Source organism: the organism of the source record quoted next, unplaced genomic scaffold, assembly GCF_019419815.1.
Source record: "Pyrus x bretschneideri cultivar Hongxiangsu unplaced genomic scaffold, Pyrus_bretschneideri_v1 Contig59, whole genome shotgun sequence".
In the NCBI taxonomy this organism is placed as follows: Eukaryota; Viridiplantae; Streptophyta; class Magnoliopsida; order Rosales; family Rosaceae; genus Pyrus; species Pyrus x bretschneideri.
In genome coordinates this window covers 2,170,083-2,184,262 of record NW_025999797.1, presented here as the reverse complement: position 1 = coordinate 2,184,262, position 14,180 = coordinate 2,170,083, and the positions used below count along the sequence as shown (strand labels likewise).

General features: G+C 37.4%; 2 protein-coding genes across 2 annotated transcripts; both read right to left on the bottom strand.

Moving 5' to 3' along the window:
• Nucleotides 1–963: 963 nt before the first annotated feature.
• On the bottom strand, nucleotides 964–5,847 carry LOC103928720 (aspartic proteinase 36). Its single transcript, XM_009337800.2, has 12 exons — nucleotides 5,473–5,847; nucleotides 5,255–5,375; nucleotides 4,373–4,800; nucleotides 4,107–4,263; nucleotides 3,534–3,616; nucleotides 3,238–3,334; nucleotides 3,002–3,074; nucleotides 2,633–2,839; nucleotides 2,076–2,200; nucleotides 1,823–1,924; nucleotides 1,634–1,731; nucleotides 964–1,425 (listed from the first exon to the last, which is right to left on the bottom strand). The coding sequence occupies exons 1-12, from the start codon at nucleotides 5,745–5,747 to the stop codon at nucleotides 1,257–1,259; spliced, it is 1,935 nt and encodes a 644-aa protein (XP_009336075.2). The 5' UTR covers nucleotides 5,748–5,847; the 3' UTR covers nucleotides 964–1,256.
• A 4,460-nt stretch (nucleotides 5,848–10,307) lies between these two features.
• Nucleotides 10,308–13,511, bottom strand: LOC103938431 (metal transporter Nramp3-like). The gene is made up of 4 exons (XM_009348432.3): nucleotides 12,937–13,511; nucleotides 12,324–12,460; nucleotides 11,529–12,181; nucleotides 10,308–10,727 (listed from the first exon to the last, which is right to left on the bottom strand). The coding sequence occupies exons 1-4, from the start codon at nucleotides 13,461–13,463 to the stop codon at nucleotides 10,521–10,523; spliced, it is 1,524 nt and encodes a 507-aa protein (XP_009346707.2). The 5' UTR covers nucleotides 13,464–13,511; the 3' UTR covers nucleotides 10,308–10,520.
• Between the last annotated feature and the right edge of the window lie 669 nt (nucleotides 13,512–14,180).

The window sequence follows — 14,180 nt, the reverse complement described above, 5'->3', positions numbered from 1 at the left end:
TGGGGTGGAGGTGAGCCATCTCGGTTGGTTTCTTTTGCTTAGGGATTTTGGCATTCTACCCAAGCCCAGAAATGAAAGAACAATTGAGAAAATATCTGGGCAGACGATACCCTAGAATTTTTTTAAGGACAGGGGAGGAATACCATCCTTATATGAGTTGTCTTATCAAGAGAATGCACCTGTTACACTTGAATTTTTCTCACTCAATTGATCGAAACAAATGATGAGGATCCTTTTCGGATCCTTTTTTGTGAGGATCCCAAGGATCCTCACATCCTATCCGTTCATTGTACATCATGTGGCCAACTTTCTTTGGGTACTGTTTGTGTTTAATTTTGAATAAAAAATTCAAAATGATTTCTGACTGCACAACGTACGATGAACGGATAGGATGTGAAGATCCTCACAAAGAGGATTTGGATGGGATCCAAATCCAGTAAAAAGCACATAGATCATCAACATCAACAGCTATGCATGTAAAGGGGAATTCAACACATCTACAAACATAAATTCAAGACTACATATACAAACCTAAAGCTAGTCACCGTCACATGTAACGGCATAGCAAAAAGCAAAATTCTAGTACTAGTTTGAAAGTTCTTTTAAAATGACTGAAAGCGTTTTTACTAAAAATGCTTTTAGAATCAATCATTAATAAAAATGCAAGTGAATCCTAGAAGAAACACATACTTCAAGTACTTTTGGAACCTAAAATCATTTTCTCTAAAAGTTATGCCAGTCATTTTAAAAGCACTTTCAAATAAACCCGTTGTTGGACTGAAAATGTGATCAGGTAAATATGGTTAGAAAATATAATCCATTCGTTACTCTTTTGAGTTCTCGACATACGTACCCAAACAGGAAAAAAATTTCTTTGATGCATGACGGAATGTGACGATAGCTACATGTATCGTTAGAAGGTACCTGGTAGAAATGAAAAGAATATGAACAACAATTTAAACGTCGGCTCAAAAAAAGGGACCTTATTGGGGAAAACTATTGATTCACTTGTATGTTACAACATTCAGATACAAATTCAATGCTGTTTACAGAACCAAAGTGTGAGTAGTTCTACGTATACCTCTCTTTCTACCATCTGGGTTTTATGGGTATTGCAAAGAATGATTCATCATATGGCACAAGAATCTTGACCAATCGAGCAAATTGTGATTCCAGAATTTTGGTTTTGGTTATCATGTGAATCAAAATGCAAATGGCAGACGTGCCAACTACGAGCAAAGACAACTCCCAAATTTTCATAGGGGCTGGAGTTCTTGCTCTGGTACGGCAACATTGACAGGCTTGTAGGGATTGACTGTTTGTTGGCGACGTTTCCACATAAACCACAATCCAACAACTGCTAGTGCAATAACTAGAATTCCTAACATTGATAGAATCACCAGATAACTCCGCTGCCACCATGACCTGTTGAATTTTGGGAAGAACACGACATTACAAAAGAGGCTACTTATGATACTGTGATCTGTATATAGATAGCTAATTCGTTATATATATGCCAACACTCATGTGGGAGATTCTGTTTAGATTCTTGTATAGAATGGGAAAGAATCACAAAAGAAATAATGTGATCTCAGACAAAAAGGACCTTAGAAAGTAAAATAATATAACTTACCGTTTGACCTTAGGCTCAACATTCCATCCAAGCAACTCATAAGTTCCAAACATAACAGGAAACTTCAAATGATGTTCGGAAAGCTTGGAAATTATATCCTGCAGGCAGAACAGATCATCAGGCTTGCAAACAGTTATAAACATCGGCAGTGGCACAGTCACTAGCTGCAATTCATCAGGGCAAACTTACCACCGCAGTTGTATTAGAAATACTGTCAGTAGAACCTGCAGGAAATATGGCCCATCTAACGAGGGAGTCGTTTCCACTGGTAGTAAATTTCAACAAATGGACCTGAAACCATCAATTCGAAATTGACAACTTAAGGTTAAGGTGGACTTAAACATCAAAAAACTTCATTATATACAGATATGAATTTGAACTGTTGGTAAGAAATTATAAAGCAAATATCAATTGAATGTTCGCATATGGTTTTTTGCCAGACCTGTGATGTATTAACTTCTAATTCTTGAGCTATAAATTCAGCTAGTTCTGTGATGTGGGGCTTCAGATCAGTGTAGCTGATGTTCAATGACATATAAAATGTTATTTTTCCAATTTTCTGTTCCCCTGTTCATCAAGGTTAATAAGTATTATAATTCTGTCTTAACACAAAACAAAAGCGAGGTTGCAAACAGACGTACTTTCTTTTATGAAAACAGTGCGGCACAAAATCACAAAAAAAATATAAAGATAATGAGAAATAATTGACAGACAGGTGCAAAGTAGAACTGAAGTAGAGAAGAGTGTCCACAAAAAAGAATTTTCACTTTAATCTCGTTGTATAATGTATCTCCATTTTCGCAATTTGATTTGGGTAAATGGAAAAGACACCTAATAACTTTGATTAAACTGCTATAACAACTACAGTATGTTATAAATAAAAAGTTTACTTTAAGGTCAAGTGACAGATGAATCATCCACATCAGCGAAAGGAGACTCAGAATGGTTTAGAACCAATGTAGCATAAAAGCTACTCAAAAGGTCGCAAGTTTACACTACCTGGAAGTGCATAAGGTGGTGCTCCATTTGGAGCTAATGTAGGCATTCCTTCTGTAGTTGAATTCTTTTGATCTGAAGCAGGAGGCATGGGCTGAGGCGAAACAGATTCGTTAAGTCTTTCCCACAACTCTGAACAATTAGTTTTCCAGAAACCAATCTTGGAATGCTCACGGTCATACGTTACAAGAGTATTGCGGACAACAATTCCTATCAAGAAAATGATTTTTGCATGACAAAATTAATTAAAAGTACCGTAAAAACCTAAACGAGACAAATTTGATACTATTACATGAAACAGGCAACACACACACACACACACGCACACATACAAGTGGGATGGAGAACCATGGACCTTTCTAAAGCATATACCTCCTAAAAGAGTAGTTGGATCCTTTCCGTTTTGAAAAATCCCCAGGCAGTATGCACCCGGGACCTTTGAATGCTTCATAATTGATAATAATACAACACAGCAGAAAAACAAATAATTAGTGACAAAACCAATGGAAAAAGCACAAAGTTCTATAATAAAAATTACAAATCGTGTTTACATTTCCAAACAACAACTATATTCAGAAAGGTACAGAGCTTAAACTTCAATCAATTACCCTGAATAAATAATTTTCAGGAGATAGTGTCAGCTTCTGCCCATTGCCAAATACCATGTCAACTGCTGGAAAGGTGTCTGATGGGTGGGAGACATCACTGAACCAACATTGGGAAATCATTAGACAGAAACTTGAGCATTTAATGGTTGGACCTTACACACAATTTATTTGCATATTTAAGCAAATAAAAATTTGAAAATGTTGATTTTGCATTTGTGGCCTCAATACAGTTTCTTATAATTTGATTTTCACTAGAAAAGGCATTTAAATTATCTGAACCATTTAAACTTGTATACCTTCCAGCAGTTGAAAAACATATATCGTTATAATTTGGATCAGGGCCACGGATTTGCTCGAGCGAATTAAGCTCTTTCATGATCTGCACACATGCATATCAGGGAGAAAAAGAAGTAAATACAATAAATTTTGAGACCCTGATAATACTCTGATTGTGCACTCAATGAAAAAAAGAAATTGAATAATACGATGAAATAAATGATAACTAAACCTGCAGCCAGCCAAAAATAAACAGGAAGGAATTTTCAGATAAACCAAAGTGTTTCAAATGTTATGATTCATTTCAAATGAGGAAGTGCAAGTATTCCACCCTAACTACAATTAAATGTATAATGCAATTTCTAGTTGATTTAATTATTTCCATTAACTCAGACCAGATCGTCCTTTCTGTCAGTTCTAGTTGACCAAATGCTCATTAACTTAAAATTCAAAAAGTGAATTTTCAATCATTATCGATTAGAAATAATTGCAAGGTATCATGTAAAAGATTGAGTATAAGTAAAAATATAGTATTATATGGTCTTGTATGAAGATTAAGTCAAAATTTAATCTAAAGGGCAGAAAAATCTTACAGCATCCTTAAATGCAAGAAATGCTGCTTCTGGTAGGTATGCATATGTTGTACCACTGTCCAAGACTGTTCCATGTTTTCCATCAAAGACATTTGGATTCAAAGGCAATCGCTTTCCCGCGACATGCATCTCCTTCAAATCAATATTGTAGTATGGACTGTTGCCATCCCGAAACTAGAGTAAATGTGTGAGATGTATAGATTGCAGTTTTTAGGAAATTGGACATTTTGCAATCTATGTAAGATAAATTTTTCAAAACCACAAACCTTCGTACTGGGTTTGAATGAGTGAAGACCATGTCTGATGGGGCTGAAAAACCACCAAGAACCATTGCACCTCCACCAATGTCCATTCCACCATAACATAATGAGAAAGAATCACTTATTACACTTTTATCAACTAGTTGGTCAACCACACTATGATCACCACGGCCCAATCCCATTATGCCATCAGCAGGCTGGCTGTAAAGGTCACCAGTCTCAAAATTTTCACAACCGAAAACTGCACGTTGAGGTGATAGTTCACTTTGATTGCCAAATGATATAAGATCCTCACCAAGAACCCCACTGCTACTACTCATTTCGGCATATTGCCTCTCGTAAATACAATTCACCCTCTGATTATCACAATTGCAATCTATGTTGCATTTGACAGCTTGGTAAGTGTTCGAGGCTTCTGGATCAAATTTGGGGTCCTGATAGAAAATTAAAAACAGAACATTAACATAGTTTAAAACCTGAAATCTACCGAGTTTCCCCTGTATACAAAAGGTACTAAGTATTCAGGAAACTTTTACCAAACAGAAAGAAGCAACTTCAAGGTTGTTAATCTGACTATTGTATTTGGTTATAGAGTGATCATGATCGACTGCCTCACCCAAAAATAGTCCGCAGAGTCTTCGTTCTAGTTTTTCCGCATGATTAAATAATATCTTGGGTTATGTTTCTTAGCCTTAACAAGGTGAGCATCATTTACATTAGCCTCATTACTCAGTGTAAGATTAAGATCTGATCCGAGACTCACAATGTAGCTAGCTGCAACTAACGGTTTTGAAATCAACAGAAGACCCTACATCAACATTCCTATTTCGCATCACTACATGAACGTTTCCAGAGTAGAGAAAATTCAGTAGTGGATGAAGAAATTACCTGGTGTCTGCCGCACTGTTTGCAAGAAGAGCAAGGCACATAGGTTACAGTGCTCCCGGTATCCACAATTAGAGCAAACTTCTGCGGAGGCGTTCCGATCCAGAGCCGCGTTGTATAGTACCTGTATCCGCCGCCACCACCACACAAATTTCAATCCCAATCCACAAATTATCGATCATAAACTCAAACCGAAAATTAAAAGGAGAAATGGAGCGTACCCGTTGCGGAGGAGATCGTCGTAGAGGCTCATGCGGGCATTGGGCCGGCTGAGGGACTCAGATCTCCCGAGGAAGCGCCGAGGATTGGATGACGATGAGGTCCGGGACGACGAATTGGGAGTGAAGTGGTAGAGAGGTAAGACCATGGCTGGGAGTGAGTGGAGAAGGGGGGCAGGGATGCTGGGATTGGGCGAGACCAGACACAAAAGCTCCATCTCTAAGAAGAATAGGAGGAGGACGGCGGAGGTAGGGAGGTGGAGCGGTGTTGCTACCATTGGTGCAGCTGGAAAATGAGGAGCGGTGGCGGAGATGCCAGATCAGAAATCGAGTGAAAAGAAGGGAGCTTTTTGAGAAGGGAGGGAAGAGGGAAGCCAGCGTGGTCGTGCACAACACCAAAGAAAAACCGAGAATTTTTTTTTTAGGAAATTAAAGAAAAGGGATGGAAATTTTGAGTTTTAATTAGAATGATAAAAATGTGATGTAAGTGAATAGTAATAGGAATGACTTTTTAGAGTAAAATTGTATTTGTTTGTTAAAATAAACAGTACCGGAAGTGTTTCGTTAAAACTTTTTTTATTTTTATTTTTATTTTTTTGTTAGTAATTTTTAATTTATGTTTGTTTGAGTTGGACGCTACAACCGAAGTTGGTGTTTGGGTTGCTTGCTTGGGTATTGATCAACGACTTTTTTTCTGGAAAAAAAAAATATATATATATATATATGAAAAGATACTCATGATCGAAATTATCCTATTTTATATTGGAGCGATATTGTAATATAGTTTAAATCACATTAACGATTTTGAAGGATTGACTACAATATAATCAATGAGAGCTCTCTATTTCTCCAGCTTGGAGCCCACTTGCTCAAGGACATGGGGCAACACTACACAACGTTCGTAGTGTCTCACATCAACCATGGACAAGAATGGCGACTCTTCTCACGTATAAGAGGAGACTCTTTCTCACAATCAAGCTCTCTTGAATCTTAGGACCTCTCATCCAATGTTAGTTCTGTACTTATACTTAAATCATTGTAACATGTAAACATTATATTATTAACAAGAACTCATATACCCTTGTGGACGTAACTCTGAGTTGGACAAATCACGTACATCTTATGTGTACTTCTTTACCCTTACATTTTTATATATCACCATCACTTAGCGACCAAAGCACTCTTGCAAAGGTCACTTTACTGACCTTTGCGTTGACTCAAGATCCACCTCAAAATCTAGCACTCTCGTGTTACATAAACACCTCAAAATCTAACAAGCCTTAGGTAAAAGCTCTTATTTCATTCTCTCTGCTTGAGAGCCTTTCTCACCGTCTTGTGTGAGTGTTTGCAATTTCGTCACTTTTCACTGTCACCGATCCTAGCTTCAGCTGGGGTTGGTGGTAGTTTCTTTTCTGTTTGTTTTGTTTTTCCCTTTGGGTTTTTCTGCTGCGTTTTCCCTTTCCTACCGATCCTTTTCTAGTATGTTCTCCACAATTCTTCGGCATCCCTTTTTCTGGGTCATTTTCAATTTCGATCTTTAGCCAATTTTTATCGTGATTCGTCACAATTTATCGAGTCGGTGTTTCGAATTCCGGCGTTCTCACTAGTTCGGGTGTTATCTACACCACTACCTTCGCTCTTTCTGCCTTTGGCAGCGTTGCATGTGGATCTCCACAGGCATCATGGCTGGTTTTTTTCCCGCTTGTGGTTGCGATTGAAGAGCTGTTCTCAGCTATTGAAGATGATTGAAGTGGGGATGCTTCGTCGGAAGCGTGGAAGCGAACTGCTGGATGGGATTTTTTGGTGTGGAAATGGCTGCTGCAGAGATCTAAGTTGTTCTCGATTTTTTTTCTGGTTTGGGCTCAACCTTTGATTGGGCTTTTTCTGTTTTTTGGCTGGTCCTTTTTGGTTTGTATATTTTGTCTATGGGCCAGTAGTTTGTAAATTTTTGTTGTTTGTTTAATAAAGGTTCCTGCCTTTAGTTGATAAAAAAAAAAAAAAAAAAAAGCCCTCAAAATCTTTGTTATTAGTGAACCACGGTGATCGAAACAACCAACCAACAAAGAAAGTTTGAACTTACAAAAGAAAACATGTACACAGGAAAGGTGAATTTGGAAAAGAAAAAGACACGTGGCAACATGTATTAAAATTTTGAATTAAAAAAAGTAGGGATTTTTAAAATCCCACAAAAAGTTGGATGTTAATCTCATTAAATAGGTAATGCTAAGGAGATTAAATTTCTAGACAAAATTTTAAAAGAGTAATGATATTCATACTATCTTTTAACACCACATTTCTACACCACCTTAGATGGCATCTGATGTGGACAGCCACATCATTTGAAAATTTACAAAACCCAAGGAAAATAAGAAGAAAGACTCCTCATACTACAATTATCATTTAATTAACTAGTTTTTCTTAATTATTAGTTTAATAAATAATGAACTAAATTTAAAAATCTGATTAATTCAAATGATGTGGTTGTCCACATCAAATGCCACCTAAGGATTAAGGTGGTATGAAAATGTGGTACAAAAACATGGTATGAATAAGATTATTGATTTTAAAAATTAAAAGACATGAAAGTTAATAATTAGTTTATTACTTAAGCGTTGATAAACGTGCTCATTCTTATTGGGGACACTTAATTTAATTTGCAAATTTAGTATTTCTAGCATTATCTCATAAAATATTATCAAAGTTAATTTTGAAATGAAAAAAGACAAGTGTGAGCATGTATTAAATTTTGGAATTGAATCAAAAGCTAAAAACACAGCAAGTGACTCTCTACTACAGTGGTGAAAAGCAGTGTTGCCTTTGCACAACAGTGTGGCGTGACCGTGGGATTGAATCCCGTCAGTTTCCCAATTTAACATCTAACCTAATAAATCTATCATTGGACAAAAAAAAAAGGGCTAAAAACACATAAAATTTCAGTCTAGAAACTGATCAACCATGAACAAAACCAAAGTGTCCCTAATTTGTCTTCTTCCTTTTTGTTTGCCGTATTATTAAAAAATTACTTTGATATAATTGGACCCTTTGAGAATGCCCCACTCTTTTTGTACAATTTTTTTTATTAAACATTTGTGTCTTTTAAAGATTTAATTAAGATGCTTTGATTAGTGACCACCTAAGCATTTTTAAATTTATTTTAATTAGTGTTTTTATTTTTATTTTTTTGTAAATGAAAAATGTTAAATGTTGATTTCCCACTTAATCTTTATAGTTTTTATTTTATTTATTTTTTAAACTTGCAGATTGTTATTTAATCTAATTTCATTGTCGTTACAGAGGTTAGTTTGGGGGTGGTTTAATCTTTAACATGCATTGCAAATTTGCCATAGCTTGTTTCTAAATTTCTACATTTCAATCAAACAAGCATAATAGTACATCCTAGGATTAAACTCTGTTTACTACCCTCATGTTTCATGGTTTTCAACATTTAATACATCAAGTTTTTTTCATCCCAGAGTCATACTTAAAGTGTAAATTTTGGGACAGTCTCATACATCTGTTAGTCAAACTGGTAGTTCTCCCGTTAAGTGATGATGTGGCACCCATGTGGACAATGACTGGGCACCACGTGTCATTAAAAATATTAAAATAATTAATTAAATTTAAAAAAAAAACCATCCCTTCACCCCCCATCTCCAACCCCCCCCCCCCCGCGCGGGCGCCCCTAACCCAAAAGAAGAAGAAGGGAAAAAAAAATAAAAAAATAAACCGAATCTGCAACCCAGAAGAAGAAGAACAAAAAAAAAAAAAAACAAATAGAAAAACCGAATTTGTAACCCAGAAAAAAGAAGAGGGAAGAAGAAGAAGAAGAACAAAAAAAAAACAAAAAAACCGAATCTGCAACCCAGAAGAAGTAGAAGGAAGAAGAAGAAGAAAAAAAAAGTAGCCTAAACCCAGTTCGTCCCACCCTTGCAACCTACCTGCCTTTTTCCCCCCACTCACCTCGCGTTCCGAATCTGCAATCCAAAAGAAGAAGAAGAAGGAGGAGGAAGAAGAAGAAGAAGAAGAAGAAAAAAAAAAAAAAAAAAAACCGAATCTGCAACCCAGCAGAAGAAGAAAGAAGAAAACCAACCCAAACCTAGTTCATCCTCCCCCCCACGACCCACCTGCCTTCCCACCTTCCCGCCTTGCCCCCCCCCCCCCGGGACGCCTGCGATCGCGAATGCGAACCCAGACCATGAATTGGGTTTTTCCTTCTTATTCTTCTTCTTCTGGGTTCTTGTTCTTCTGGGTTGGGGGCGCAGGGGGAAGAAGGGATGGGATTTTTTTTTAATTTAATTAATTATTTTAATATTTTTTTAATGACACGTGATGCTCAGTCATTGTCCACATGAGCACCACGTCATCATTTAACAGGAACTAACAGTTTGACTATCAAATGTATGAGACTGTCCCAAAATTAACAATTGAGGTATGACTCTAGGAGGAAGAAGGAGGAAAAAGAAGAAGAAGAAGAAAAAGAAGAAGAGATTGTCCCAAAATTAACACTTTAGATATGACTCTAAGAGGAAGAACCTAAATCTGCACAAAAAAAAAAAAAAAAAAACCTAATATTTTAAAAATATTAGGTTATTGAGGGCATTTTTTTTTTGAAATTTTATTTATTTTTCTATTAATATTTTAAAAATATTAAATAAATGTTTTTTTAGTTTTTATTAATTTTTTAATAGAAAATGAGTCCTGAATGAAACCACATTAGCATTTAACTGAAAAGTAAAATGTCAAGTAACGGCAAGTATAACATTAGACCAAATTTTAAAAATGAGGTATGACATTGTCAATTTAAAAAAATGAGGTATGAAATGCCATGACACCAATAGTTGAGGTAGTTTTTTGTACTTTACTGTTTATGAAACATGTAACTGCTTGAAAAATATAACCATTTTGTTCTTTAGTACAAAAGAAACATAGCGCTCATGCTTCTAAATCAGCAACGTACTGAGTATATGCAGTCCGACAACCTTTGAGGTGCGTCAATTTATAATACAGCGCGATTGTCTCGCATCTGAAGTCAGCATTGGTGATTACTCAGTTCACTGTATTTGCGATCTCTTTGACCCACACAAACTTGAAACGTTGATGTCCCGCAACACAAGGTAAACTATAAATGCTACATACCCAGTTGTAAAAGCAAACACTCCGACACTAAACAACCACCCAGCCACCTCAGAGGCAAAGAAGTCGAATAGAAGGTATCCGTTGATTACCATCACCAGGGCAGCCACAAGCCATGCAACCATCTTCATAGAAAAGAAAGAAAAATATGTGAGCATTCTAGCTCATCAACAATATCAAAACAAAATGAAAAGTCAAAGAAAAGGGAAGAACAGCTTGAACACATAATTTACGGTGTTTTCATTTAATACAGGAACTGAGAACTGCCTCAGCACAATAGGAAACCGATACATCAAGCAACCTATTCACCTCAAAAGGAATATTCCTTTTGATTCTTGATCAAATAGATCCACTCACTAATAAAGTTTATCTAACACGAGGGGAAGAAAGAGTAATCTAGATTCCATTTTCAATTAGACTATATGAAATTCAATGCAGGGAGACAGTTTCTTTTCTCAAAACACTAAGCGAAAAGCGGCATTACAAATCACTAAACGAAAAGCTTGAATGCTGGGGCAACTACCAAATTAGTCGTCTTAAATGCTGTTCTATCGTCAAATCTGCAGCAAATAGTCATCATTTATCTTACAATTAGACTACACCATAGTATCCTATATGTGCACGAGTATATGATCGACGGTCACCATAGTATCCCATTTGTGCACGAGTATATGATATATTATCAAGTCCGTAGAAAGAAACGAGCAGTAACCTATCATACACAAATAGGAAGCAGAAAGAGTATAGCGGCACCATCCTTAGAGATACCAAAGACCAATGGGTCCAAAAAAGCCAAACCTAACTTGATTCATTTATATAGCCAAAAAAATCACTAGGCATTATTTTCAAATCTACAGACACTTGAAATGCAAATGCCATCATTGACCTTACGGCCTAAATGAAGTTGAAACGAAATAACAACATACCTTGAGAACAGGGCCAATTTTAAAAGATCCCATGAGTTGCTCCCTTGACACCAAGAAAAGCAGGGGAATAAGCGCAAAAGGGATCTGAACTGACTGTAACACATTAAGCCACTCATTTAAAACATCCAGTGTGTCCTCCGAGGAGTCAAATATAAGAGCAACTATTATAGTTGGGATAATTGCACAGCTTCGTGTAATCAATGCCCTCATCCATTTTTTCAATCTCAAGTCTAAGAAACCTCCCATGATGAACTGCCCAGCATAGGTACCCGTAATAGTACTACTCTGGCCAGCTGCTAATAACCCGATACCCCAAATGTACATAATTGGGAACAACCCGCCCCCATACTTCTCTTGAAGATACTGCCCTGCATTTACAAGTCCTATACTATCTGCTATCTGCGTACCATAAAACCCCTTAGCAAACACAGTGGTAACAAATAGGTTGATAACGAAGGAGATGACAAGGGCGACGGTTGACTCTATGGAGTAGTAATTGAGAGCTTCTTGAACTCGTCCTTTCTTGCTGTGGTCAACCTCCCTTGACTGTACTAGAGCTGAGTGCAAAAATACATTGTGAGGCATAATTATGCAACCCACAACTCCAACAGCCTGCTTTATTGTTCTGGAGCTAAGTTTCGGGACAATTATACCTACAAAAAGGAAGACACATGACAGTTAATTAGATGCAGAGGAACATTGCAGTATGTTAGTTCGAAACTTTGTGGCCTGAAACAACCATTTAAAACATAAAAACGCAGTCAAAAATCATAAATAGAGGAGTAAATCAATTACCAATCAGAAGTTCAGTGCCGCTAGGCTTGGCTTCACCGAACATCCATGCAAATGAGAGCGCCATTGTTGCAATTAGAACCGCAAAAACAGCTTCCAGCTTCCTCACTCCATAATTCTCAAGAAACAGGAAGATGAAACTGTAACATGGCAACATAAGAATTAGTTTAAAGTTAACAATGCCAATATAGTTGCAGGTTCTTCAAACCGCAAAGTTTCGGTTCAATTCAAACACAATGCAGGAACAGAAGAAATTTTGTTTTTTTTTTTTTTATACCTCATAAAAAAAACAAAAATCTCAGTAACAAATATAGAAATTTGCAGAAAAAAATATAGAAATCAGAGACTTTCCAGGCAACCAAACAGAGTCAATAGATTGACTAAGAGCTTCAAAAAATTAGCACAGTAATTCTTTACTAATTTCTCAAAATTGGTAAATAATCAAACCAATCCTCAACCAAAAAATTTAAATTCTCGAAAGAAAAAAAAACACTTGATCACTGAAACCCAGAAAATCAAATTCAGAACAGAAAACTCAATTTCAAAAACCCAGAAAAATTCAAAGAAAACGATCAAAAAACACAAAAGGGTAAATTCCAAAATATTCGAAAAATACCAATCCAACGCAGTTATGAGGACTCCAGACCACAGCGGCAAAGCCCCATTACTCAAAATTTTAATAGCAATCGCACTCCCAATCACCTCCTGTATATCCGCCCCAATCAGCGCCAGCTCCGCCATCACCCACAGCACCATCCTCGCCCACGTCGGGTACTCCTCCCTACACAGCTCCGCCAAGTGCCGCCCAGTCGCCACCCCGAGCCGAGCCGACAGCAGCTGAACCAACAGCCCCATCGCCGTGGCCCACATCAGCAGCCACAGCAGTGAGTTCCCAGCTATCGCCCCCGCCTGAAGATCACCCTCCAAATTTCCCGGGTCCAGAAACGCGATGCTCATCAGGAACCCGGGTCCGGTAAACAGCCACAGCTTCTTCCATGAAAACGGCGGCGTTCTGCAGTCGTCATCTCCGACCTCGTCGATCCCCACGACGTGGACCTTATCGGCCTCGTCGTAGGCCGCCTCGGGATGGTCCTGGTCCGAGGCGAGTAACAGTGGCTGCGAGTGGTCGTGAGTCGAAACCATCGCGCCGTGTGGTGTATGAATTCCCTGCGGTTGGTTGTACGGAGTGTCGCCGTGCGCTCTCGGGAAGGTCGCTTGGGTTTTTTTTTGTGCTGCTCTGCTTTTCTCTTCAGCTTGGAAACGAAGCTCTCCGAAAACTGCCGGTCCTCTCCTTCCTCCCCACTATTTATTTCTTTTGCCTTTCACTTTTTTGTTTGTATTTTTTTTTTCTGAGACTTTTAATTTATAAATGTTTTGTCCAATTGAACGGGTTAGGTATTTCAAATATAGTTTTCTACGAACGATATTGCTCCACGTGGATTTGTAGACGGTCTGCCCACCCTAAGATAGCACACGCCATCTCTCCACATCGTGAAAGTTTCATTTGCTCTTTGTGACTAGGGCTGGGAAAAATATCCGAGAAAATCTAACCCAACTCGAATCATACCAAACTTGACTTGAATCAAACTGAGCACGGCCCGATAAAAATCAAACTCGATATAAACCGAACCCCTTGGTATTCGGTTTACGTGAAGGATTTATTTAGTAAAATTGAATTGAATTGAAATTTTTTTTTATTTACATATTTATTAAATAAATAAACATTAACCGTTGAATTTCATTGAACAACTCTATCTAGGGTTTACGAATGGAAAAAATAGGGACTGTCACCCTAAATAATTTCGTGTTTTTTTTTATTGGATTAAAAGTATGTAAGGTTTCTTTTAAATATTACTATAG

Bases quoted from the DNA above. Each gene is read 5' to 3' on its own strand.
- LOC103928720 (XM_009337800.2), bottom strand. From the start codon at position 5,747: ATGGTAGCAACACCGCTCCACCTCCCTACCTCCGCCGTCCTCCTCCTA. The intron at 2,840-3,001 runs GTATATGCTTTA...TTTTCTTGATAG, and splicing joins TCCAACTACTCTTTTAGGAG to GAATTGTTGTCCGCAATACT. The intron at 1,732-1,822 runs GTAAGTTTGCCC...TTCTGCCTGCAG, and splicing joins TTTCTAATACAACTGCGGTG to GATATAATTTCCAAGCTTTC.
- LOC103938431 (XM_009348432.3), bottom strand. From the start codon at position 13,463: ATGGTTTCGACTCACGACCACTCGCAGCCACTGTTACTCGCCTCGGAC. The intron at 12,182-12,323 runs GTAATTGATTTA...TCCTTTTTGTAG, and splicing joins CGGCACTGAACTTCTGATTG to GTATAATTGTCCCGAAACTT. The intron at 10,728-11,528 runs GTATGTTGTTAT...TTTTCTATGAAG, and splicing joins AAATTGGCCCTGTTCTCAAG to ATGGTTGCATGGCTTGTGGC.